At 43.0% G+C, this 25725-nt stretch overlaps 1 protein-coding gene across 4 annotated transcripts in view; it reads right to left on the bottom strand.

Moving 5' to 3' along the window:
- Nucleotides 1–2924: 2924 nt before the first annotated feature.
- Nucleotides 2925–25725, bottom strand: part of IGSF5 (immunoglobulin superfamily member 5) — a 62505-nt gene continuing 39704 nt past the window's right edge. Inside the window, exons 4-8 of one of the 4 annotated variants that reach the window (XM_088840778.1) lie at nucleotides 21654–21791; nucleotides 17953–17977; nucleotides 16140–16240; nucleotides 14918–14991; nucleotides 2926–5056 (exon numbers count right to left, since the gene is read on the bottom strand). In XM_088840778.1, coding sequence (XP_088696904.1) covers nucleotides 4961–5056; nucleotides 14918–14991; nucleotides 16140–16240; nucleotides 17953–17977; nucleotides 21654–21791 — 434 coding nt within the window. In that variant the 3' untranslated portion in view covers nucleotides 2926–4960. Of the gene's footprint in view, nucleotides 5057–14917; nucleotides 14992–16139; nucleotides 16241–17952; nucleotides 17978–21653; nucleotides 21792–25725 lie in introns of all 4 variants that reach the window. The other 3 variants (XM_055414160.2, XM_088840779.1, XM_055414171.2) reach the window with 3 other exon arrangements.

Here is a 25725-nt window from a genome sequence, read left to right as displayed (position 1 = left end):
CTCGACAGCATCCATTCACCTTCAGGTCATCACCACTGGCAACCCAGCTCTAAGATCCCTAATGGTGTTCCAAGATCAGGGCCACAAAGGGCACAGGAAGTGCTTCTATTGGACCTCTTCAATTATCTTCAATGTACTGACATTATGACTTGAGTCATTGTTGTTGTCACTAAGTCTTGTCTGACTCTTTGCAACCCAATGGATTGCAGCACACCAGGCTTCCCTGTCCTTCACTCTCTTCCTGAGTTTGCTCAAAACTCATGTCCATTGAATCTGTGATGCCATCCAACCATCTCATCCTCTGTCATCCCTTTGTCCTCCTGTCCTCAATCTTTCCCAGCATCAGAGTCTTCTCTGAGAAGTCCGCTCTTCGCATCAGCTGACCAAAACATTGGAGCATCAACTTCAGCATCAGTCTGTCCAGTGAATATTCAGGGCTGATTTCCTGAATGACTTGAGTCCTACTTTACCAGCTGAGCCACCAGGGAAGCCCTAAGTAAACAAAGGAAGATCCTTAACTCCCTGGGGCAGGCTTAGAATCTGACAGTGTAACCAAAGAACCCTGGAAGGATGAGCAGGTGTGGTCTCCCTGGGTATCATTTTATGACTCAAGGCTTTGATGGACACTGTTTAAATACATATGTAACTTCATTGGTCTTTCACTGGCAGAGAGGCATATGTATCTTTCAGAGAAACGTCCTTGGACACTATGCTTTAACTTTTCTCACCCCTTCCCCCACGCCTGCTTCAGCTCTGTGCATTGCAGGCATGAGAGAGAGATTTATCACATCAGCACAATCCCATTATCAGTTAGGAGCTGCCCTGGGGTTTGCAGGATTCCTAAATAGAAACTGGCAAGTACACAGACATAACACTGAGAGCAAACACAGATTGGGTGTTTGTGTAAAACAGCCCATCCTTGACACACCAAGGTCATTTCCAAGTAGACAGCTCTAGGTCAGCACTATCCAAAAAGTTTTCTGCAGCAATGAAATCTGTAATATACATGTCCAACACAGCAGCCACTAGCCACACATGGTATTGAGCACTTGACCTGTGGCCACTGGGATTGAGGAAATCAATTATATTTCATTTAATTTCAAATAATTTAAATGCAAATAGCCACATGTGCCTATGATATTACATGGGTCAACTCTAGATAGTTCTGCTTGTAAAATGTTCATACTTCTTGTAAAATAAAAACTAGCTAGGGGACTTCCCTGGTAGTCCAGTGACTGAGACTCCATACTCCCAATGCAGGGGACCTGGGTTTCCTTCCCAGTCAGGGAACTAGGTCTCCCATGCTGCAATTAAGACTGAACACAGCCAAATAAATAAAGAAATATTTTTTAAAATAAACTAGCCAAGGATCCCTTCAGGAGAAGGTAATGGCACCCCACTCCAGTACTCTTGCCTGGAAAATCCCATGGACAGAGAAGCCTGGTAGGCTACAGTCCATGGGGTCGCAAAGAGAAGGACACGACTTCACTTTCACTATCTTTCTCAATATTTACCTATTTGACGTCGGTATTTACTCAATGCCTACAGAATACTAGATTCTGTAAAGGTTACAAAAGGCATAAAGGACATAATATTTGCCTTGTCCCAGGATCCAAATTCTGTGGCAATTTAAGGAAAGCAAACCATGAAGTGAAAAATACGGAATTAACTCATCAAACAGCTCAAAGGGTCTCCTGCACACTCCGGTCTTTCTTCTCTGTCATTCACGGATGCTGGCAGGAGACAGAATCATGTTGACAGAAAGTAAAGAAGTCTTGATAATAAACAAGAGTCTCATTTTTAAGCAGTTGTATTGGCAATTAATGTTTCTCATTAAAAACATTTAGTGTTTCTCATTAAAAGGACTCTCAGGAAAGTGATATAGCAATATTCATGGCTTTCTGAAATTTTGCGCTTAAGTTTCACCCTTCAAAAACATAGGTGACCAATTCCCTCACATTAGGGACACAGTCTTATAAGAGGTATTTTTTTAGGATCTTGTAAGTAGTGGAGATCAATCCTGGGTGTTCATTGGAAGGACTGATGCTAAAGCTGAAACTCCAATACTTTGGCCACCTCACGCGACGAGTTGACTCACTGGAAAAGACTCTGATGCTGGGAAGGATTGGGGGCGGGAAGAGACGGGGACGACCGAGAATGAGATGGCTGGATGGCATCACCGACTCTATGGACATGAGTTTGAGTGAACTCCGGGAGTTGGTGATGGACAGGGAGGCCTGGCGTGCTGTGATTCATGGGGTCGCAAAGAGTCGGACACGACTGAGCGACTGAACTGAACTGAAGTAGTGGTGATATTCAAAGTATTTGACAACCTGAAAGATTGAAGGCAGGATGAAAAGGGGATGACAAGATGAGATGGTTGGATGGCATCACCGACTCAATGGACATGAGTTTGAGCAAGCTCCAGCAGTTGGTGATGGACGGGGAAGCACGGCAGTGCTGCAGTCCATGGGGTCACAAACAGTCAGACACGACTGAGCAACCGAATTGAACTGAACTGAAAGCAGGAAAGCCACCCAATCAGAATGGACAGTGTAGATGACCCAACCCCAGAATTGTTATAGTCTAGGTACACCAACAAATCAGAATGCATAGTGCATGGGAACCACCCAATCAGAAAGGAGATTGTATGTACATCAACCAATCAGAATGGATAATATATGGGAACCAGTCAATCAGAACAGGTACAGAGCAGAACACAATCCCATGTTGTGCCAGCAAATCTCCCTTAAATTAGTCATCAATTCATAGAAGAGGGTCCAGGGTAGGGGCTGAATGTAATTTAAGATAAAGAAGTATTTTATATCATGATAGTATACAGATATACATAATTTAATTATGCTTTGCTTTATTGTGCTTCATGGATATTGCATTTACAAACTGAAGGTTTGTGACACCCAGCAGAAGTCTATCAGCGCCATTTTTCCAGCAGCCTTTGCTCATTTCCTGTGTCTGTGTCACAGTTTGGTAATTCTCACAGTATTTCACTTTCATTATTATTATACTTGCTGCGGTTGTGGATGTAAAATGTTGCCTGCCATATCAGCAAATAAAGGATGCTGTGGCCATCAAGCCATCAGCCACTGCAATCGGCCCTGAAGGTGAGGAGATAGGATAGGAAAGAACAAGATCCTGGCTCCAGACAGCTGCGATACACAGAAAACGAATGATTTCAGCGAGCGGAGGCTCTTGTATCTCCCCATACATAGAAAAACACTGAATTGCTTAACTTGAGATGTCTGGTTGTCTTTAATAAACGGTCATCTTTTGATGACTATCTGGTCATTGTTGCAAAAACTCCTACATATCCTGTCTCTTCCTTTACCTCTTGGGAGCAGTCCCTCAGAGTTCACTAGGAGGCTGCCTTCCAGGCTTGATGTCTTTAGAAAATTTGCCAAATATAAAAATTCACAGTTTTTAGGTTGGGCAGTTTTTTTTTCAATCGATAACCTGTGATCAGTGATTTCTGATGTGACTCTTGCAAAAAGTTTGCAACTCACTGACCACTCAAACGATGGTGAGCATTTTTTAGCAAGAAAATATGTTTTTAATTAAGATGTGTGAATTGTTCTTTTAGACATAACACAATGGCACATTTAATAGACTACAGTATATGTAAATAAACTTTCACATGCTCTGGGAATCAAAAAAAAAAAAAATTGTGTGACTTGCTCTACTGCTGTGGTCTGGAACCGAACCTACAACATTTCTGAGGTCTGCCTGTACAGAGTTCTTTGTGAATGGATTAGCACACAGGAGTGTGTGATCAGAAACATCATCATCACAATGAATTTGTGTCTTTACCAGGTAACTCTAAGGAATTCACTAAAATCCCAACACTTCTGAAAAGTCAAACTCTATCTTTACAATAGCATGGTTGGTCCTGGCGGGCTCAGGACAGTTACTAATTACTAGCCATCACAGTAATCTGCACCAACCAGTGGAGCGCTCAGTCAAATCATAGTCCAACCTCTACATTAAATATGAAGAGATGGGGTTGTCAGCAAAATACGCTGAGAATCTCTACATGAAAAATGAAAAAAGAATTTTTAATGGAGGTGGTCTGTTTTGTTTCTTGGAAAATGCTTGATTCTTAAAACTCTATGATTACTTAAACCATTTAAATAGTAAAGAGTTAAGAAGAACAATAAAAGGTTTTTTGGTGTCTTCCTTTTATTTATGAAAGAACATATTGCCCATATCCAGGTTTTTCATGGCTGGAGATATATCCCCCAAACAGCAAAATCCACATCTAACTCATCTGAGGCCATGAGAACAAGATTGACAAGGGAGCAGATAAAAATTAATGTCTTCATGTCAATATCCAATAATAAGATATTTCTCAAGGTGCACTTCTGCTTTAGAATGTAATATTAGTCTACGGCCATACCACCCTGAATGCGCCTGATCTCTAGAATGTAATATTATTTATAACCTACAACGAATGATTTTTCTGGGCAATTTCAGTCATCTGATGGATCCAAATGTTTAATCCTCTTTGTTTCCACAGATAATATGCAATAATACCCACACAGTAAACATATATAAATATGATCTTCAAGAGACTGTAGATAATAAAGACCTCTTAAACGTCACAGTGGGATGTAGACATATCTGCCGTTTGCTAGGTTAGCAAGCAGGAGTGTTGAGTGATGAAAAGCATTATCATAATGAATGTGCAACTATGGAATTCGCTGAAATCTTGAAATATTTTTAAAGTCAAATTCCACTTTAGAAGCTGGGAAAATGGATTCCTTCTCTCAAAATAAAATATCCATTCTGATGATGACAACATTGCTTCTTCCAGGTCATGCCGCAACGTGGGACCCCGCGTTAGAATGACAGCAGTGACGACATCACAGTCAGCAGTGATGACGCTGTGAGCAATGAGATGTAGGCCCTCAGTCAAGAGCCGTGTGGCGCCAAAGGGCCGTCTGTACTACACCAGAGTCGCATTCCTGACCTTCTTAGGACTGGCCACATTAAAGGAAACCTGTGGGTGACTCGCTGGGCCCAGCTGGCGGTGATCAGACTCCTGAAGACAAAGAAAAAAAGCATGAATTGAGTTGCTTGAGATCACCATAAAAGGCACATTTGAGAAGAAAGCTCCACTCATCAGTGAAGATAAAATGAGGATGCAGAGAGGAATACAAATGTTAGCATGTGTCCTTCCTTTATGATTTTCAGTACAACACTCTAGACATTTCCCAAATTCAGGGCCTAAAGAGAGATCCAATTCAAAGAATCTAGAATATGTATGAAGGCAAATTACAGCAAAAATTCATGATTTTGTTTTTTAATATTCCGAATTCTCACCATTATGTGAAAATATAAAATATTTTCAACCTTCTTTAAATAACACACTCCTTCCTAAAGGAAAGGAGCAAAATTGATGAACTGACTCCATGTAGATCACCCATCTATCTCCTCAGACGGTTTTCCTGGCTCTTACATTCCCCTTCTGAAATGCGCTCCCAAGCAGAACACTCACTCCTCCAAGGGGCCAATGCCTGTGGAAGAGTGCTTCCCTGTTAGAACACATGCAGTGTATCTGGAGAAAAACATGATCTGAAAAGATACATGCATCCCAATGTTTATTGCAGCACTCTCTACAATAGTCAAGACATGGAAGCAAACTAAATGTCCATCGACCCAAGAATGGATAAAGAAGAAGGTACATAATACAATGGAATATTACTCAGCCATTAAAAAGAAGGAAATAACGCCATGTGCAGGAACATGGATGGACCTAGAGATTGTCATACTGAGTGAAATAAGTCAGAGAAGGAGAAATACCATATGACATCCCTTATATGTGGAATCTAAAAGAAATGATACAAATGAACTTACAAAACAGAAGCAGACTCAAAGACTTAGAAAACGAACTTATGATTGCAGAGGAAAAGATAGGGGGAAGGGATAGCTAGGGCGTCTGGGATAGGCATGTACACACTGCTATATTTAAAATGGATAACCAAAAAGGGCCTACTGTATAGCACAGGGAACTCTGCTCAATGTTATGTGGCAGCCTGGATGGGAGGATGGGTTGGGGGAGAATGGATACATGTATATGTATGGCTGAATCCCTTCCCTGTTCCCCTGAAACTATCACTACATTGTTCATTTTCTACGCAGGTGGCACTAGTGGTAAAGAACTCGCTTGCCAATGCAGGAGACATAAGAGATGCAGGTTCAATCCCTGGGCCCAGAGGATCCCATGGAGAAGGAACGGCACTCCAGTATTCTTGCCTGGAGAATCCCATGGACAGAAGAGCCTGGCGGGCCACAGTCCATAGGGTTGCAAAGTCAGACACAACTGAAGTGACAGCACACATGCATACACCAATGCAAAATTAAAAGGTTTTAAAAAATAAAATAAAAAATAAATTACATGCAGTGTATTTTCCTGCCCATCCTGAAGATGCTGGCTCAGACTGCAGGGCCCTGAAACTGCATTTAACATCTTAAATAATGTAACTGGCCACCAGGAATAATTAAGGTCACAATGGAACGGCAGCGAGTCTTGGGGATGGCACCACTCTGACTCCTGGTTTTAATTCACTGATTCCCAGTCACCCAAGGAGAACCTGACGGGGCTACATCGTGTCACAAGGATGGTGCTTCTGCTGTAATGATGCCTGGGGTTTTGCTGTTGTTTGCCTTTTCCCCATGAGTTGGTTGCACCAACCAATGTTGTTTTCTAAATTTATCAAGAGTTTGTTTCTGTTGGTCTCAGTACGGGAGAGATAAGGGGGGAAGACATACCCAGGTTTCGAATTATTCATAAGCTCATCCCCCAAAACTAACAGACTTGGAAGGAAAGACATAGAATCGCCTGAAATAACCAGAAAAAATGGACTGCCAGTGAGTCAAGGAGAGGAAAAGGAGGATTGTTTGTTTTAAATATTCATCATGATGTGAAATATTTGCAAACCCCATGGTTTTGTATCAAAATAAAAGAAGCTTTCCGTTCTCATTGACTCCAATTTTCAGGAAGAAATTTCTGACTTTATCAGTTTTGTGCTAATGAATTAATGGACAGTGACACCTATATTAACTGTACCTCACCAACAGAAATTCTTGTCTGGAAAATAACATCAGTGTTGTATCTCTTAACTGGAGATGCAACCAGAATAGAAATAATCAGGAAGAAAAGTGTCATGTTTTGATTAATGCGAATTTTGAAAATCAGTCTCGTTTTTACCTTCTGAGTCTTCCTAAAATTCAGTGCATGATCTGGGATTTCTACAGCCTAAAATCCTCTTGTATTTATTCATATTGAAAGCATTGTGCCTTCAGACCCACATAAAACACGGGAGATTTAAAAAGTGTTCCCCAACTATGATGCCTCATGGTTATGAAGTACTTCGATGTCAGGACCCTTCCATGTGACCCTCCTCACAGCCCCTAACAAGCATCTTGAATCCTCTGAGCTCTGCAGCAAACTCCCTGCAGTGGGGTCGTGAACACAGGTCATTCCAAATGCACAGATGTAAGTGAAGCTCCGAAACTCAGGGATGACTTCCCCTTAGGAACAATGCAATGCATGTCTGTTATGTTTTCACGCTGAGACACAAATGAATTTTCCTCAAAGCAGATTGCCCAGGAGCACAGTAAAAATTTCCATTCTTCAGCCATATCTCCCAGAGATTCTGGCCCAGAAAGTCTGGAAGAGACTCAGGAGGGAGCATTTTAACAAGCCCCCGAAGTGCGTCTCTGTCCTGAGGACCGTTGCTCAGTCCGCTGGTACCTAGACTAACGTGTTTCTAGGTGCCGGCTTCATCTCCACGCTCAGCAAGCATTCTTCGGGACCCAGAATACAGGAGAAACACCCCCCATTTCTTCCAGTTGTGACAATAATAAGGACTTTCTCTCTCAGACCCTGGTAAAGAGTCCCAAGTTCGGGGGGACTCAGCAGGGCAGTGGGCTGAGAGGCGGGGATGAGCACGGGAGGTGCTCCAGGAGGCTAGTGGGTGCTGCGTCCCTTGATTTAAAAGCCTGCGACTCCCAGTGGACCTGACCTGCATCAGCCATGGCCTCTGGTAGCTCCAGACCACAGTGGCTGGCCTTACGTGGAGGCAACCTCCAGCCCACAGCCTGTCCCCAGTGACACTGCCCCAGAGCTGAGCCCTCACCCCTTCTGAAGTCCTCAAGGACCGTCAGCACTGAAAGAACCAGAGACACCCGGGGATCTGAAAAAAGGGGGTCCCCATGACAACTGTGGTGACCTTCCCATGGCAGTGAGGGCCTCCAGTGTTCTGGACCTTAACAGGGAGGGTGTCGAAGGAGCGAGAGTTATAGGGGGCTGGTGCCATGGCAGATAGGGTTTTACCCCTTCCTGGACAAAGGAGCCTGACAGGCTACAGTCCATGGGGTCACAAAGAGTGGGACATGACTGAGCGACTGTCACTCACTCACTCAAAGTATGAAGAGGGTTTCCCTGGTGGCTCAGACAGTAAAGAATCTGCCTGCAATGTGGGATACCTGGGTTCAATCCCTGGTTTGGGAAGACCCCATGGAGAAGAAAATGGTGACTTACTCCAGTATTCCTGCCTGGAGAATTTCATGGACAGAGGAACCTGGGATCAGTTCATGAGGTCGCAAAGAGCGGGACACGACTGTGTGACTAACACACACACACACACAAAGTATTAAGGAGCCAGGCTCCTGTTCCAGTAACTGCTGAGCGTAAGTTGTAATTAAAATCACGCCTGGAGGTGCACGACGAGGACACAGCATGTGGGTGCTCTCAGCAGCCTGGGGATGTAGATACAGATGGAAGAACTCTGGGTGGGACTGAAGGGAGGGTGAGAGTTACTCCCCAGACAGCCTGCTCCTCGGTGCCTGGGCTCAACTCTGAGCAGGTGTGGTCACAGACCCCAGGACCTCCTCTCCTTGCAGTGGGGTCCACATGATGCCACAAGAGTGCTGCTGCTTCCATTTAGTCTCTCAGTCATGTCAGCTCTTTTGCAAGCCCATGAACTGTAGCCCGCCAGGCTCCTCTGTCCATGGGATTCTCTAGGCAAGAATACTGGAGTGGGTTGCCATTTCCTTCTCTAGGGGAGCTTCCCGATCCAGGGATGGAACCTGCATCTCCCGCATTGGCAGGAGGATTCTTTACTGCTGAGCCACCTGGGAACTGCACGGTGTGCAGGCAGCACCGGTCCTGGAGAGCAGTCCAGTAAATCCCAGTCCAGTGTGGTTAATGTGAATGTCTTGGGACTCAACAAACCCTAAGCATTGCCCAGGGTGAAATGACAAGGCAGCCACGTCGATCTTTGGCGACATCCCACTCTCCCCACCTACAAGGCCATTTCCGTCTTAGGCAATAACCCTTCAATCCAGCCACATGTCAGAAACCCCTCCACTGGCTCTAAAATGCAGAGATGCCCAGGCTGCCCCACCACCAGCTGGACTGAGCCAGGAGATCCACGGTCAGGGGGGGACCAGGAATCTGGGTACCCCAAAGGCCACACCGATGACTCCCCTATGCACTGCACCCGGAGCCCTTCAGGCTCCCCCTTCCCTGGATCATTTGAACAAGACAGTCTTGAAGAAACCCTGAGGGACCAAAATCACAAAGGAGCAAGAAGGCCATTTGACCTGGAATCATGCACCTTTCTTCAAGGACCCGAAACAAAACGTTATATACTCATCTACTCCGATCAAAGAGTATTTTTGTCCTGATTGCATTGTGGTGAGCAGTCTATAAGCACTCAGGCTCCTGGTGTCACTTAACTCATGACAGCGTAATGCTGGAAGTTGAGGGCATTCTCCACTAGAGGGAATTAGTGTTTAATGAGCATCCAGAATGCCGTGCCAGACTGCACAGAGTCCACGGCCTTCCACTACCTAAGACCTCCTAAAGATGTGGAGGGTAAGTAAGACATCAGCTGAGATGAGAAGGCAGCATGGGGAGAACACACACAGGTGGACTTGTGGGATGCTAGACTAGTCAAAGGCAAGATGGCCCTGCCCTGAGACCCGCTGACCCAGGGCAGGAGCCTCAGCTGCTCTCACACACATGCCCTGTCTCCATCCACGGGACCGGCATCTGACCCAGCCGGCTCTGGGGTGAGGAGCCCGGGCCGCACTTTTGCTGCAGGCTGACTCTCAACCTGAGATCTCTCCATTTAACTCAGGCTTCTCAGGACCTGAGCCTAGCTCAGATTTTCTGTAAAACTGTGTCATCCATAGTCAACCACCCTGACGCCTAACCAGCCAGCTCTTGGGCAAGAATCTCACTGGGCACCTGCTATGGGCCTCTGAGGTGGGTGGCAACACCCCACAGCAGCATGGACAGCAAAGTGAACAAATTGAGTCTGTGAAGCACAGGGAGAGGAGGGCAGGACACTAGGACAAGGGACGGGGCTCTGACTCTCAGCTGCCTGTCCTGGGCCCTCCAGGGAGCAGGGGTCACTGCACAGGGAGAAAAGTTACAAGGAAAGAAAGCACAGAGTGTACTGTCCTTGCTCTGTGGCCTAAGAAGTTCTGAGGAGGGTCCCCACCACCGGCAGAGTGGGAGACGCGGCCACACAGACCGACTGCAGGCCTGGCTGTGGCAAGTTCTAAAGGAACCTCTCACCAAAGGTGGCCTGGACCTGCTCCTACAAGCTGTGGCTTGACCACCTGGTGGGTCTCCAGGGGCCAGATGACCACATGCAGGACTGTGTCCTCTTTGGAACAAGGACATGGGAGGGAACTACTGAAGGCCAGCCCTTTCCTCTATGGACCATCTTCTTCCCGCCCTCCTCCTTTTTTTCTTAAACTGGAGTATAAGAATATCGTGTTAGTTTCAGGTGTCCAGCAAAGTGATTCACCCACACATATATTTTTTCAGATTCTTTTCATAGATTATTTTACCCTCATAGGTTATTACAAAATATTGAATATAGTTCCCTATATTCTACTGTAGGTCCTTGTTGGTTATCTATATAGAGTGATGTGTATCTATTTATCCCAAACTCCTAATGTATCCCTCCTCTCACTTTCCCTTTTAGTAACCATAATTTTGTTTTCTATGTCTGCAAGTCTGTTTTGTAAATAATTGGTTTGTATCATTTTGTAGATTCCACATAGTTGCGATATCATATGATATTTGTCTGTTCTCTCCCTCCTTTAGGGCTTCTGTGGTAGCTCAGTTGTAAAGAATCACCTGCAAAGCAGAAGACCAGAGTTTGATCCCTGGGTCAGGGAGGTCCCCTGGAGAAGGGAATAGCTACCACTCCAGTATTATTGCCTGGAAACTTGCATGGACAGAGGAGCCTGATGGGCTACAGTCCATGGGGTCGGAAAGAGTCTGACACGACTGAGTGACTAACACAATTCTTCCCTCCTTTAAGGGCCTCACGGGAAACATAACCCACGGTACACCTCACATCCAGGTTTCCCAAATGGGCAATGAGGACACAGTGCCTGGACCCACACCTGCAAGGCACCTTTTGCTTAAGGATCAAAGACAGACCTTTTCAGAAATGTGCTTATCCTAAGTTCCCTCGCTTAGAAAAATCCAACTATTTTAAAACCCTTTGTCAGTTTCTAGCTCAGCCAAAAATAGTTCATCTTCCTTTCATCCTCTTTGATTCTTAAGAAACCTGGTGCTCTGGCTGAGGTTCCCTGCTTGCCTAGAAACCTTACAAACACTTCAAGAAGTGTGGGGGTGTGTTACCAGCCCTCAGGACCCAGCACCTCAATGGCCACTGTTCTTTTTCCACCAATAGATTATCTAACTGGTTACATGTTTAAGAAGAAGAAACATCCTAAATTTCTCTCCCTGTATATTTTTTTCATCATATATATTTTTCATCGAAGTACCATTAACACAATATTTCAGGTGCACGGCAAGGTGACTCAGTTATACATAAGCACATTATTATTTTTCAGATTATTTTGCATTGTAGATTATTATAAGATATTGACGCTAGTTCCCTGTGCTATACTATAAATTTTTGTTGCTTGTTGTGCATCTATTTTTTTTTAATTGGAATCTAGCATTTATTCATACTAAGTCAAACAAGTGGACTCAAAATGTCATAAAATTTTTTGTTAGGCAAAAATTCGTAAGTTTTCTAAGATACATATTATACACACTGTTATTAATATATGAAAAAGCTTTCCTACTGTGCTTGAGAAACAACATCAAAAAAAAAAAAAGGAAGAGATGGAGAAACTGCAAAACAAACTGAATGAAATGTCTCCCTGTATATTTTCAAAGCAACACTCAGAGCTCCGAATGCCATCCTCCTGTATACAAGCATATCCGTAGTCCCCCTTTCTCCTTATTTCTATCAGGGACATGGGACATGACCCCCTTCTGTATCTCCTCCCCTCTGCCCCATCCTCCATCCCAGATCTGAGCACTGTGACTTCTCTAGTGGAAAGACACACACTATGGAACCACAGAAAGGCCACTGAAGTAATGACTGGCTTAAATGTGTCCTTGGGATGACCATGCTTGACACTGAGGGAGAGCCCCTTCATCAGCACGCAGTGCCCACTCAGGTCCAGTCGTGGGGTCTTGACAGGAAAGGCCCATCACAGCCTGGCAATTGCTCCCCTTCACCCACCACCTCTTAAGTCAAGAGTCACTGGCCCTTCAAAGGGGAAACTGCTGCATCGCTACAGCCAAAAGATACATGTGCCCACAGGAGCAGCTTGACGGGAAGAGTTTTACCTCTCTATTCTCTGCCACCCAGCCTGAGGCAGTGGCTCGAACTTTTACCAGGAGCTCACAGTTTGTCACGCAGGTCCATCTGCTTCTGTGACTCGAACCCCTCATACATCTTCCCGCCTGGCTACCTTGGTGTTACTAACAGCATCACTTAGCTCCTCTCGATACGTGGCTGAGCATCCATCAAGGTCCCCTTCCCTGCACAGGCCTGGGAGGTACATGTCTCTGGCAAGATGCACATATGGAGCTGGGTCCCAGCTGCAGGGAGGCATATTACAGCTGGCAGCCAGCTGGAAGCTGAAGTGAACATCAACGCCAGGAGAGAAGGATGGGGCTTCAAAGGCACGCACTCAGCAGTAGCGCCTCAGGCAGGTACCAACTCCGAGGCCAAACAGAGCTAAGGCTATGTGATCCACAAGCTGTCGGAGCCCCAGTCTGCGAGTCTGGCTCTCCCAAAATCTAACAGAGGAGAACACCCATTGGGGACACTAGGGCAGAATCGCATCTAAGTGCTTCTCCTTTGAAGATGCACAAGTTAGAAAATGGTCCTGGTTATACACACATTTGTATTTCGTTTGTTGTTTGAAGTAATTTTTGTTAGGGTATAGTTGCTTTCCAGTGCTGTTAATTGCTGTTGTACAGCAAAGTGAAGCAGCCATACAGATATACATGCTTGTGTGTTCAGTTGCTCAATCGTGTCTGACTCTTTGCAGCCCCATGGACTGTAACTTCCCAAGCTAGAATACTGGAGTGGGTAGCCATTTCCTTCTCCCGGGAATCTTTTCAGCTCAGGGATTGAAGCCACATATCCTGTGTCTCCTGCATTGGCAGGCAGATTCTTTACCACTGAGCTGCCTGAGAAGCCCACATATACATACATCCCCTCTTTATTGGATTTCCTTCCCGTTTAGGTCACCACAGAGCACCGAGTAGGGTTCCCTGAGCTGCACAGTAGATTCTCATTAGTTACCTATTTTATACATAGTATCAGTAGAATATATATATTAATCCAGATTCAAAGAACAACCCATGGACACCAAGGAGGGAAGAGGGAGTGGGATGAATTGGGAGATTGGGATTGACATATACACATTTGTTTAATATGATTTTGGGATATAAAGAACCGTATATTCTGCATATGAACTCTAATTCATTCGAGTGATAAACAGTGTTGACTCAGTGTCAGAAAATAACGAACTGTGTCTCCACGGCTCCTCATGGATGGTTTCCCTTATGTTAATGTGTCTTGGAAGTGCGGTGCCCATCAAAAGTTGCCTAGCAATCAGAAATACCTGCAATCAATTGTGCTCTGCCCTCACTGTTTACAATAGCTAGGACATGGAAGCAACCTAGATGTCCATTGGTGGACAAATGGATAAGGAAGTTGTGGTACATATACACAATGGAATATTACTCAGCTATAAAAAGGAGCACATTTGAGTCGGTTCTAATGAGGTGGATGAAATTGGAGCATATTATACAGAGTGAAGTAAGTCAGAAAGAGAAACACAAATACTATATATCAATGCATATATATGGAGTTTAGAAAGTTAGAAAGATGGCAACAATGGTCCTATATGCAAGGTAGCAAAGGAGAACAGACTTTTGGACTCTGTGGGGGAAGGCGAAGTTGGGATGATTTGAGAGAAGAGTATTGAAACATGTATATTACTATATGTAAAATAGATGACCAGTGCAAGTTTGATGCATGAAGCAGCGCACTCAAAGCCAGTGCTCTGGGAGAGCACTGAGAGATAGGGTGGGGAGGGAGGGGAGAGGGAGTTCAGGATTAGGGGGCACATGTGTACTGGTGGCTGATTCAGTGTATGTATGCCAAAACCATCACAATATTGTAAAGTAATTACCCTCCAATTAAAATAAATATTAATTTTTAAAAACACATGAGAAAAAATAAATTTTTTTTAAAAATCAAGCTCTTCCTGATGCCCCAGGCTCACACATCTGTCTGCACATCCCACATCTCTGTGTGGACATCCTCAATATTACCAGTCAACAATTACACTTTTGGTCTTTTCCCAAAAAACCTGCTCCATAAGGAGAGATACTATGTGTTCTGGCCCCGTTCCCCAACTCTGTCCCGTTGACTCAGAGGTGGGCAAATGCCACATGTGTCCATCATGAACATAACATAATCACCTGCCATGAGGCAAGGGTGTTTAATGGCAAAAAAAAAAATGTCCAAAAAGGGGAGAAGGTCTGAATCACCTGATGAGGTTGCCTACTGCTGCGTTGTTCTGGAACACTGGTTTCAGAGGACTTGGCATGGAGAGAAGCCGGCTCTGCAGCAGAAAGAAGATGTTTTTAGAGTCAGAAGTGACCCAAACCCCACTGCCTATTCTAACAACTCTGACGCATAAAGAAATACTTTTATGTAGTACCCCTGGCATCAATCATTCCTAAGCACAAATGGCTTTTTTAAACTTTACTTGATGGGACATACTTTTAGAGATTTATCTTTCTAATGAAATAAAATATACCAAAAGGACTCAAAATTGATTCCTTTCTTGAGAGGTTCGTCTCATTCAGAAACAAGATGAATCCATAGCTTTTACAGCTGATGGAGGGAAATAGACACAGTGGGAAAAGGGGGCCAGAGAGATTCAGTTTGGGCCACAACTTTGGTCAAGCGACTTGATTCATCACTCTAAATACTAATGAATAAATATTCTATCACAGGAAATTCTGCAAGAGACTATGATGGGATTATTAGAGGAAAGCGTCCATGCTTGGTGATATTCCTTTGAATCCGAAGCATACAATTTGGAATGTACATAGGAGGGAGGCACAAAAGAATAGAAAGGAAAGGGCTGCCAAGAATAGAGTCAAGGCTCAGTGGAGAAAACAGTTTTGAGCATCACTGCAAGAATCGATTAACCAAAAACCTTCCTGTGGAATTTGTTTTGCTGGCAAATTGTTAGGGCCAGCCCCCAACTTCTAAGAGGTAATTTGTGCAGTCTCTCTCTCAACTGCTTTGAAAAGGATTTTGGTTCAAATCCTACCACTGCCCTTCAATAGTGACAGTGGCTTCAAAGACAACCCATTATGACTGTCAAATTGAAAAGGAAAGATTTCTTGTTGAGTTTCAGATGTAACTGAAGTTTTGGGGAAGTTATCCCCAATGTATTAAAATGCCTCCTCACACACTTTAAGGTAGAAGAATTTTTTTAAAAAAAGAAAACGTTGAAAAGAATTATTTTTAAAAACAAATTTTCACCTCAATTTCCTTTAACTTTAGATAAATAGGTGGATTTTTACTGTTATTGTCTCCTAGAATATTTCTAGTTTCAGAATGACTTCTTCTAAAAATTACACCCCAAATAATGACCACCAACAACTAAGCCGATGCCTTCAGAACTGGTGTTTGGTGGGCCAGCTCCTCCTTCCCCTCCCTTCCAGATCTTACTGCTGTCCAAACCCAGCCACTCACGTGTGGTCCTTGGCTCATCTGAACGGTAGCCATAGTTTTCATTTGCACTTTTCAACTTTGTCCCAACAGTGTCTTTGCTTGTCTTCACAGTTGCAGATTTCCTAGAATTAGACCATTCGAAAAAGCCAATGTTCATCAGCAATGGATGTTCGGGTCTCACTGTCCACCCAGTGCATTCACACACAAAGAACTTAACACAAGGCTGAAGTTCAGGCCCTGGCTCCTGGAGGGTGGCCAGCATCAGGATGGATGCTCATACCCACCAGGATGGCTATGTAGAGTCCTGTATGCTCACACACTCCCCTTATGGGAAGAAATGGAACTTTATCATGACAGGTCTACGGACTCCAATCCCCAGGTGGTTGATACTCAACTCTCAGAAACCAGTGACTAAATAAAGCAGGATTGGCCACCTATGACCCACAGACCAAATCTGGGCCCTCATCTATTTCTATAAATAGAGTTTTATCAGAACTCGTCTGCTTCCATATTGTCTGTGGCTGCTTTCCTGTTGAGTAGCTGTGACAGAAAGCATGGGGCCCACAAAACCAAAGAGATTTCCTATCTGGCCCTTCATAGCAAAAGTCTGCCTCTGAAATAAAGCAAAAATTGGTACAGCTTCCCAGGGGAAGGAAGTTTGGCAGTAGATACCCAAAGATTTTTAAATATTTATGCTTTACCACTAAGAATTGATTATCAAGCGAGGGAAATAAGCAAGGGTATGTGCAAATATTTACCTAAAAGGATGTTCATTCATGAGTTAATGATGATTACATACAACTTCCTTCACCACATGTAGCCAGAAGATATTTTAAATTGCAGCATTACACATATTAAAATTGTCTAATAAGATACTGAAAGCTAGATGTAGTTTTAACACTCCCAACAAAATCACCACTGTCTAGAAATCCCTCCCTTGACTGCATTTATAATTATGTAAATATTGCAGACATTTAAACTGCTTATTATAAGTCCTTGACGTAGTTACCTTAAAAATGCTTGCAGCTATATCTGGACAGCTGTGAGAAGAGGAGGAATGTTTCCATCCCTTCCCGTGGGAGGGGTGAGCAGTGGTCACTCCTAACCTATAGGCCTAGTCAGTTTCATTGCCTTAAGCAACCCAGCTGGTCTCACTGTCTCCACTGCCCTGGAAGTTCCAGTAGGACTTCCGCCTGACTCTTAAAATGGTCCTCGGATCCCTAGCCATGACTTAAAGCAGGAGGGCACCAGTCATGGTACAGAGTGTCCTCTTGTGGAAAGAGTGGCAAATGCCGGACACCAAGTAAAAATCTACTCCACTTTCCTAAGCGAGCAAGTCAAACATAGGCAGTAGGAACCCACCTATTTTATTCCACAGTTAATATCACCCTATGAGTTGGTGATTGGCATACATTTTTTTCAGAGTTGTCCACTTTTAGTGCCTTATTTTGGAGAAGGAAATGGCAACCCAGTCCAGTACTCTTGCCTGGAAAATCCCATGAATGGAGGAGCCTAGTAGGCTGCAGTCCATAGGGTCGCTAAGAGTCGGACACGACTGAGCGACTTCACTTTCACTTTTCACTTTCATGCATTGGAGAAGGAAATGGCAACCCACTCCAGTGTTCTTACCCGGAGAATCTCAAGGACAGGGGAGCCTGGTGGGCTGCCGTCTATGGGGTCGCACAGAGTCAGACACGACTGAAGCGACTTAGCAGCAGCAGAGGCAGCAATGCCTTATTTTGTGTAATATAGTCCTAAAATCCCACAGCTGTGTGTGTTGGTTGGTTTTCATTTGTTTTTATTTTCAGAAAACTGACAATGATCTCAGACTTACCTTATTTCACTTTGATAACTAGATTCTGCAAAAAGAGAAAGAAAAGGAACAAAATTATATTAGCAAAATCAGGGCAGTTATTCTGAAAATAAAATGATATCAATTTTATAGGTCCCCTGATTTTAAACACTCACAATACTGAGTGTTTGTGATCAAATAGGTATTTAGTTCCCCAACGGTGAACTACCAAATGACTTCAAATATAAGGAAAGTAGAATTCACTGTTCACTATCATAAATAGAAGTATTTATGATACCTGGGTACCTGAAATACAGTGGGGACCCAGTATGTACTTAGTGAGTACTGACTCTGATTCCTGAGGTTATAGAGACTCCATTTGTTCACCATGAGGACTCTGTATTCCCAGTCCCTGCTGTCAATCATTCGGTGCTTACCTGTCCAGACATCATGCCAATGTTATGCAAATTGTTATTTCATTTCATTGTTACAACAATCCAAGAGGTAAGTGCTAGCATGATCATATTTTTAGCAAACTAGATACTATTGCACAAGTGTAGCTATGTTTTTAACAGATAAGGAATTACATTGCTTAAGCATTATATAGTTCTTCATTCTAAAACACATTTGCAGTCAATATTACCAATAGTATCAATTCATACAGTTTGCCCACCCTTCAAAAGCCCTTGCTAAATTGCTAGTGTTTTTAGTCAATGGATTCTTGGGCTGGAAGGAATCTAGCCCTTCAACATGGGGAGTAACACAGCCCCCACAACAGACCCAGCCCATCTGGCTCTGAAACCAGTGTGCTTTGCATCTTCGCCTTCCTGTCTAGTGCCCCTATGCATCTGGCTTTATCAAGATCCAAAAAATATTCATTTTCCTTATTTTTTGGATAAGGTTCTCACTTATTTTCAGTTCTAACAACATTACTGATTGACACCTCAAATTGAACCTCAGACACAATCTTATTTGAGTTGAAGGGGAGAGATTGGTCTCCCCGTGGTCACAGAGGACGCTGTTGCATTCCGGTAAGGTTCAGTCTGAAGGAGAGGGACCCCTGGCCCCACTGCTCTAGAAGCATGGATTCCCAAAGCCTCCAGGCCGTGCCGAGCGGGGCCCCCGGCCATGTTGAGTGGGGTCCCCAGCCATCCTCAGTCAGTCCCCAGAAACCAGGCAGAGCACTGAGAATTCTCCAGGCACCGAAAAAGAGGAGCACCAGAAAATAATTTTTTTGTTTTTATTCACTTATTTCTTTTGGCCACACCATGTGGCATGCAAGATCTTAGTTCCCCAACCAGGGATTAAACCTGTGCCACCTGCATTGGGAGCATGGAGTCTTAACCACTGGACAATCAGGGAAGTTTCCAGAAAATGCTTTTTAAAAATCCTTGAATTTTTAACAGTTTTAAGCATGGAAATAATTATCATGTGGAAGTCCAAGACTTTGCTGGATCCTCTACATTTAAGTCAAGGTGAAGTATAGCGTCCATTGCGAATCAGCTTTCCAGAGGTAAATAAAAGATAAACTCTAGGACAGATCACATAAACTTTTATTATGTTAATTTATTTAGTTCTCCTAACCAGTCTCTGGGCTTCCGTGGTGGTTCAGTGGTAAAGAATCCACCTGTAAAGCAAGAGAGGTGAGTTTGATCCCTGGGTCAGAAAGATCCCCTGGAGGAGGAAATGGCAACTTACTCTAGTATTTTTGTGTGGGAAATCCCATGGACAGGGGAGCCTGGTGGGCTACAGTCCATGAGGTCACACAGGGTCAGACGTGACTTAGCAACAACAGCAACAGCAACAACCAATCTCTAGGATAGGACTTATCCTCATTCTGTAAATGAGGAAACTAAGAATCAGAGGATCTCTGGGTGCACAACCCGTGTGGACCAGACCCTTCTTACTAGGCTGGTGTGGAGCAGACAAAAGCCTAGAAGATGCAGAAGTCCAAAGAACCAGAATGTTCTTCAGCTATACCACAATAGCTAATGTCAGAAGTAATAATCTGAAGGCAACAAGCAATTCTAGTCTGTTTTGAATTAAAAATTTAAGTTATCCATAGTTTTCATTAAAATTCAGTGGGGTTAATAATGCATCTGTGACATACAGGATAACTCCCAAGGAAAAACAAATTTCCATCAAATATGGGTCCCAGGGGTTCACTACTTTTCATTTCTGTTTCCTAGAGAATAAAAGTATGTTGTTGTTTAGTTGCTAAGTCCAACTTTTGCAACCCCATGGACTGTAGTCTGCCAGGCTCCTCTGTCCATGGAATTCTCCAGGTAAGAATACTGGAGTGGGTTGCCATTTCTTTCTCCAGGGGATCTTCCCAACTCAGGGATCAAACCCGTGTCTCCTGCATTGGCAGGTGACTGAGCCACCACAGAAGTCTGAATAAAGGTATAGCACAGAGGTAATTCTCCAAGGACAAACTAAACCCATGCAGGAGCTAAGTCTAGGCAAGTTAAGGCAGGACAATGCACGTCACATGAAATATCTCACTAAGAAAGCTAGTCCAAGTAAAAGAGATAGATAACATGGTGCCTGGCAGACATGCAGAAAGTGCTCATCAATTCACATAGTGCTAGTAAAATTAAAAGTACGATCAAACTGACATGTAGCCAAACATCAAAACTCTGACTTTAAGAAAAAAATTCAAATATTCAAATAGGAGTAGACAGAGGTTTTAGGAGAGAAAGAAAAACAAAGATGGACACACACTCAACACTTGGGTAGTACTGAGTCCATACAACAAAGTGCCTGTGGTTTCCAAAATCATGAACTAACTCCCACCCCAACACTGATTAACTCACCCCGAGGTTGCTGCTGCTGCTGCTGCTAAGTTGCTTCAGTCGTCTCCAACTCTGTGCGACCCCACAGATGGCAGCCCACCAGGCTCTGCCATCCCTGGGATTCTCCAGGCAAGAACACTGGAGTGGGTTGCCATTGCCTTCTCCAATGCATGAAAGTGAAAAGTGAAAGTGAAGTCGCTCAGTCGTGTCCAACTCTTAATGACCCCATGGGCTGCAGCCCAGGCAAGAGTACTGGAGTGGGGTGCCATTGCCTTCTGCCACCCTGAGGCTGAGCCTGCCCCAAATAAGGTCATTGCCTTCACATATCTTGGAATATCTCAGAAGACTTCATTTAGAAGATGTGTACTTATATTTATTAATTTTATTTGCACTATTTTTGTTAACAGAAGACCATGTTTTGTTTTCTACCACTGCATCGATATTCACCTAGAAAAGGAGAGTCAGAATCCTACAAAATTGAAAATAATCTTTTGATGTGCTCAGATAGGTGGATATTATTTTAGAAAGAAAAAAAGTGTAGCATCTGAATGACACATCAAAATAGCCTTATATCCTGGCAAATAATGAAGTAAAAAATGGCAATCCACTCCAGTCTTCTTGCCTGGAAAATTCCATGGACACGGGGCCTGGGCAGGCTGCAGTCCATGGGGTCTCAAAGAGTCAGACATAACTGAGCACACACACCTTGCAAATAAACACACAACCATCTCTTAACCTTCTCAGGGTGTGAAGATCTGTCTTCCTTGAGGGGTTGGCTCAGGCCTCCTTCCATGAGAAAGTCCTTTCCTTCTCTACTAATTTCATGCATTTCCTTTCAAGGACTCTAAAATCCAATATATCTTTTGAAAGAGCGGATGAGCTAATGAACTACAAATGCTTGTACCAAAAATTAAAAAACACAAATCTATGTGAACAAAAGTAAATTACCTTCTTTCTCTGTCCTGGAGACACAGCAGCAGAATATTATAATCAAAACAATGATCAGGATCAAAAGCAATGACAATGACACAGCAAGTAGAACTATGGCCCAGGTAGGCAATGATGTACCTGGTTCATCAACACTGTCTATAAGGTAGAAAGGAGAAAAAAATATATTTTAGTGATGCTTGTCATTGTCAAAGGTATGTAATCACTGAATCTGCCACACTATAAATTAGATTACATTTTCCAACAATGTTGTAACTATTGGATCTGCTACAGCCAGATGTCAAAGGCCAAGTTCCCTTTAGTGTGATTAAATATTCAATGTTCTACAGTATCTTCCATTACTGTCTCATCCATTTATTGCTACCAATAAATACCTGCCTAGTAACACAGTCCAAACATTCTCTGGTCAACGCCTCTAACATTCCTGAGAGGTGGATAAGCTGGGCTGTGCCACTCCCTAAGGTCAGAACAGTGGTTTCCATGCTCTGATACCATTTACTTACTCAAGAAAAGCTTATTGACCAGATAAATGCCCAGGAGTAGGATTGCTGGATCAAAACTTTAATTTGAAAAGAAACATGCACCTCTTTGTTCACAGCAGCACTATCCACAATAGCTAAGACTGGAAGAAAGCTAAATGTCCATCAACAGATTAATGGATAAAGAAGATGTGGTACACAGTGGAATACTAGTCAACCACAAAAAAGAATGGAATAATGCCACTGGCAGCAGCACGGATGGACTTAGAGATTATCATACTAAGTGAAGTAAGTCAGAGAAAGAAAGACAAACATCATATGATATCACTTATACGTGAAATCTAAAGTACAACACAAATGAACATAGTTACAAGATGGAAACAGACTGACAGTTTCAAACAAAAACATACAGTTACCAAAGGGGGAAAGGGGTGGAGGAGGGATGAATTAGGAGTTTGTGATTAGTGGATACAAACTATTACATATAGAATGAATAGACAATAAGGTTTACTATATAGTACAGGGAAATATATTCAATGCCCTGTAAGAAACCATATACCACCTGATGTGAAGAACTGACTCACTGGAAAAGACCCTGATGCTGATAAAGACTGAAGGCAGGAGGAGAAGGGGACAACAGAAAATGAGATGGTTGGATGGCACCACCGACTCAATGGACATGAGTTTCAGCGAGCTCTGGGAGTTGGTGATGGACAGGGAAACCTGGCATGCTGCGTCCATGGGGTCGTAAAGAGTCGGACATGACTGAGCGACTGAACTGAACTGACCTATTCAGTGTTTCAAGTCAAGCTTAATCACCAATTTATTTTCAGGAATGGAAGCAACTGATATACTTTTGGAGTTGCTGTTATCTTATTTACATTAATGTATCCAGCAGTACTATAACATTGTAAAGGTGTTTCCCCCCAGAAAGTAATGACAATGATGATGTGATTTCCAAGTTGTTCATGGCAAAGACATGTTCCTTAGAAAGAGTTTTGATGTACGCAACTTTAAATAGGGATCTGAAATCATGATCATGCAATATACATTGTACCAATTAAGCAAATCAGAAGTAGTAAGAAAATTTGTAATTATTCTGGAAATTTCTAGACAAAAAAAGTGCAATCAAAACAAAAAGGAGAGCTGGGGAAAGAAAGAAAGAGAGAAGAAAAACCATTTTGATTTTTCATGGCCATGTCCTAGTGGGCACATTCCAATACATGTGATATGGTTGTCTAAATTGAAATTTAATCTACTTTAAATGACATGCAATTATATACAATTACATACTCAGCACCAGTCATACCAGCACATTTCAAGGGCTCAGTTGCCCCAAATAAAGAACCTCACCTTCATCAGGGAGAGTCCATTGGGATCACACCACCTTCCCAATCTTTCCCTGAGGCTAATAAATGCATGAAAAGATGTTCAACATTGCTCATTATTATAGAAATGCAAATCGAAAGTACAGTGAGGTATCACCTCACATTGGTCAAAATGGCCAGCATCAAAAAATCTACAAACAATAAGTGCTAGAGAGAGTGTGGAAAAAAGGGAACCCTCTTGCACTGTTGATGGGAATGTAAATCAATCAGCCATTATGGAGAACAGTATGGCGATTCCTTTAAAAACTAGGAATAAAACTACCATATGACCCAGCAATCCCACTTCTGGGCATATACCCTGAGAAAACCATAACTGAAAAAGACACATGTGCCCCAATATTCATTGCAGCACTATTTACAATAGCTAGGACATGGAAGCAACCTAGATGTCCATCAACAGATGAATGGATAAACCAGCTGTGGCACATACATACAATGGAATATTACTCAGCCATAAAAAGGAACACATTTGAGTCAGTTCTATGAGGTGGGTGAACCTAGAGTCTATTACAGAAGTAAGTCAGAGAGAGAAAAACAAATATCATATACTAACGCATATATATATGGAATCTAGAAAGATGGTACTGATGAATCTATTTGCAGGGCAGCAGTGGAGATGCAGATGTAGAGAACAGACTTATGGACATAGTGGGAGGAGAGGGTGGGACAAATTGAAAGAGTAGCATGGAAACAAAATTTTTTTAATTACCATATGTAAAATAGATAGTGAATGGGAATTTGCTGTATAAAGCAGGGAACTCAAACCCCATGCTCTGTAACAACCTAGAGGGGTGGAACAGGATGGGAACTGAGAAGGAGTTTCAAAAGGGAGGGGACATATGTATACCTATGATTCATGTTGATATATGGCAGAAACCAATACAATATTGTAAAGCAATTATCCTCTAATTAAACATAAATTTAAACAATAATTTTATAACAACATTTTTAAGTTGATCTGTTTAAATATGAATTGCTATTCAAGAAAGTCTGTCACTCAACTCTGGGTGCTTGGGTAACATCTCAGTGTAAATGTGTGCTATCTTATTAGATATTAGTCATTAGAAAAATAGTAAAACGACAGACTTTCTATGAAGAAAAATAGGATTTGCTTGTAAATCAATGGCCTCCCCACACTTAGGAACCAGAGATTATAGCTGAAAAATGTCTCTTGGATGTTCTTATCTAGAGTTTTCTTTGAAATCATAGTTTCAAAGTTAAAGGCTCAGAATAAGTTGCATGAATGGTTATAGATGATCACTAATGCTTTGGTGTCAACCTCTGGGTGCTGACCTCTGGATGAGCAAGGATCTCACTGCCGAATAATCCACAGACTTATCTCAAAGCAAGTGCTGAAATCCAGAGAACTCTGAATTTTGAAGAACTACATAATATAAAAAGATATTTGCCTTTTGTCCTTCATACAAAGCTCTCTGCATTACCTATGATGACTTTTTTATATTTTTCTTTTTTTAACATCTCATATTCAATGCCACCTTAAATGTCTGTGAAACTGGCCACTATAAGGTCCATTATTCCTATACTTCTGCTCCTATCTAAACTAGATTTGTCCCCACAAGGACCGTGTCTTACTCTCCTTATACCCCAAGCAACAGGCATATTAAAATTGGGCATGTTGAACCAATGAATCAATCGATGGATGGATAGAAGGATGGATGGACAGATGAAGAGATTGTTTCTTTCTGACTCTACATAGAGAAGAGAAATCTGTACACTAGGTTGTCAACTGCAGCTGACCCAGAACTGGGACTCACCTTTCTCCTCATATTGAAATGCTTGAACAAGGATTACAGGACTTTAGAAAAATCAAAACTAATATCTATCTCCACATCAGCCACAGTGCTTCTGAGGTAAGCTGGGACAGATAGAGGTAAGAAAAGATTTACCCCCCAAAAATGAAGGGGGAGGTAACAGAATTATCACTCCCCATGTCATCCTCCCTAGCCCCATACATGGAGCTTTAAAACAAGTCAGTCCTTAAATTAGGCGTTTGGGATTAACAAATCACTCAATCAGTTCAGTCACTCAGTCATGTCCAACTCTGCAACCCCATGGACTGAAGCACGCCAAACTTCTCTGTCCATCACCAGCTCGCGGAGCTTACTCAAACTCATGCCCATTGGGTCGATGATACCATCCAGCCATCTCATCCTCTATCGTCCCCTTTTCCTCCCACCTTCAATC

Source organism: Moschus berezovskii, chromosome 1, assembly GCF_049115385.1.
Source record: "Moschus berezovskii isolate FMDL1 chromosome 1, NW_MosBer_1.0, whole genome shotgun sequence".
Taxonomy (NCBI): domain Eukaryota; kingdom Metazoa; phylum Chordata; class Mammalia; order Artiodactyla; family Moschidae; genus Moschus; species Moschus berezovskii.
Note: the sequence above shows the minus strand (reverse complement) of the source record. Positions and strands in the feature narration are given on the sequence as shown.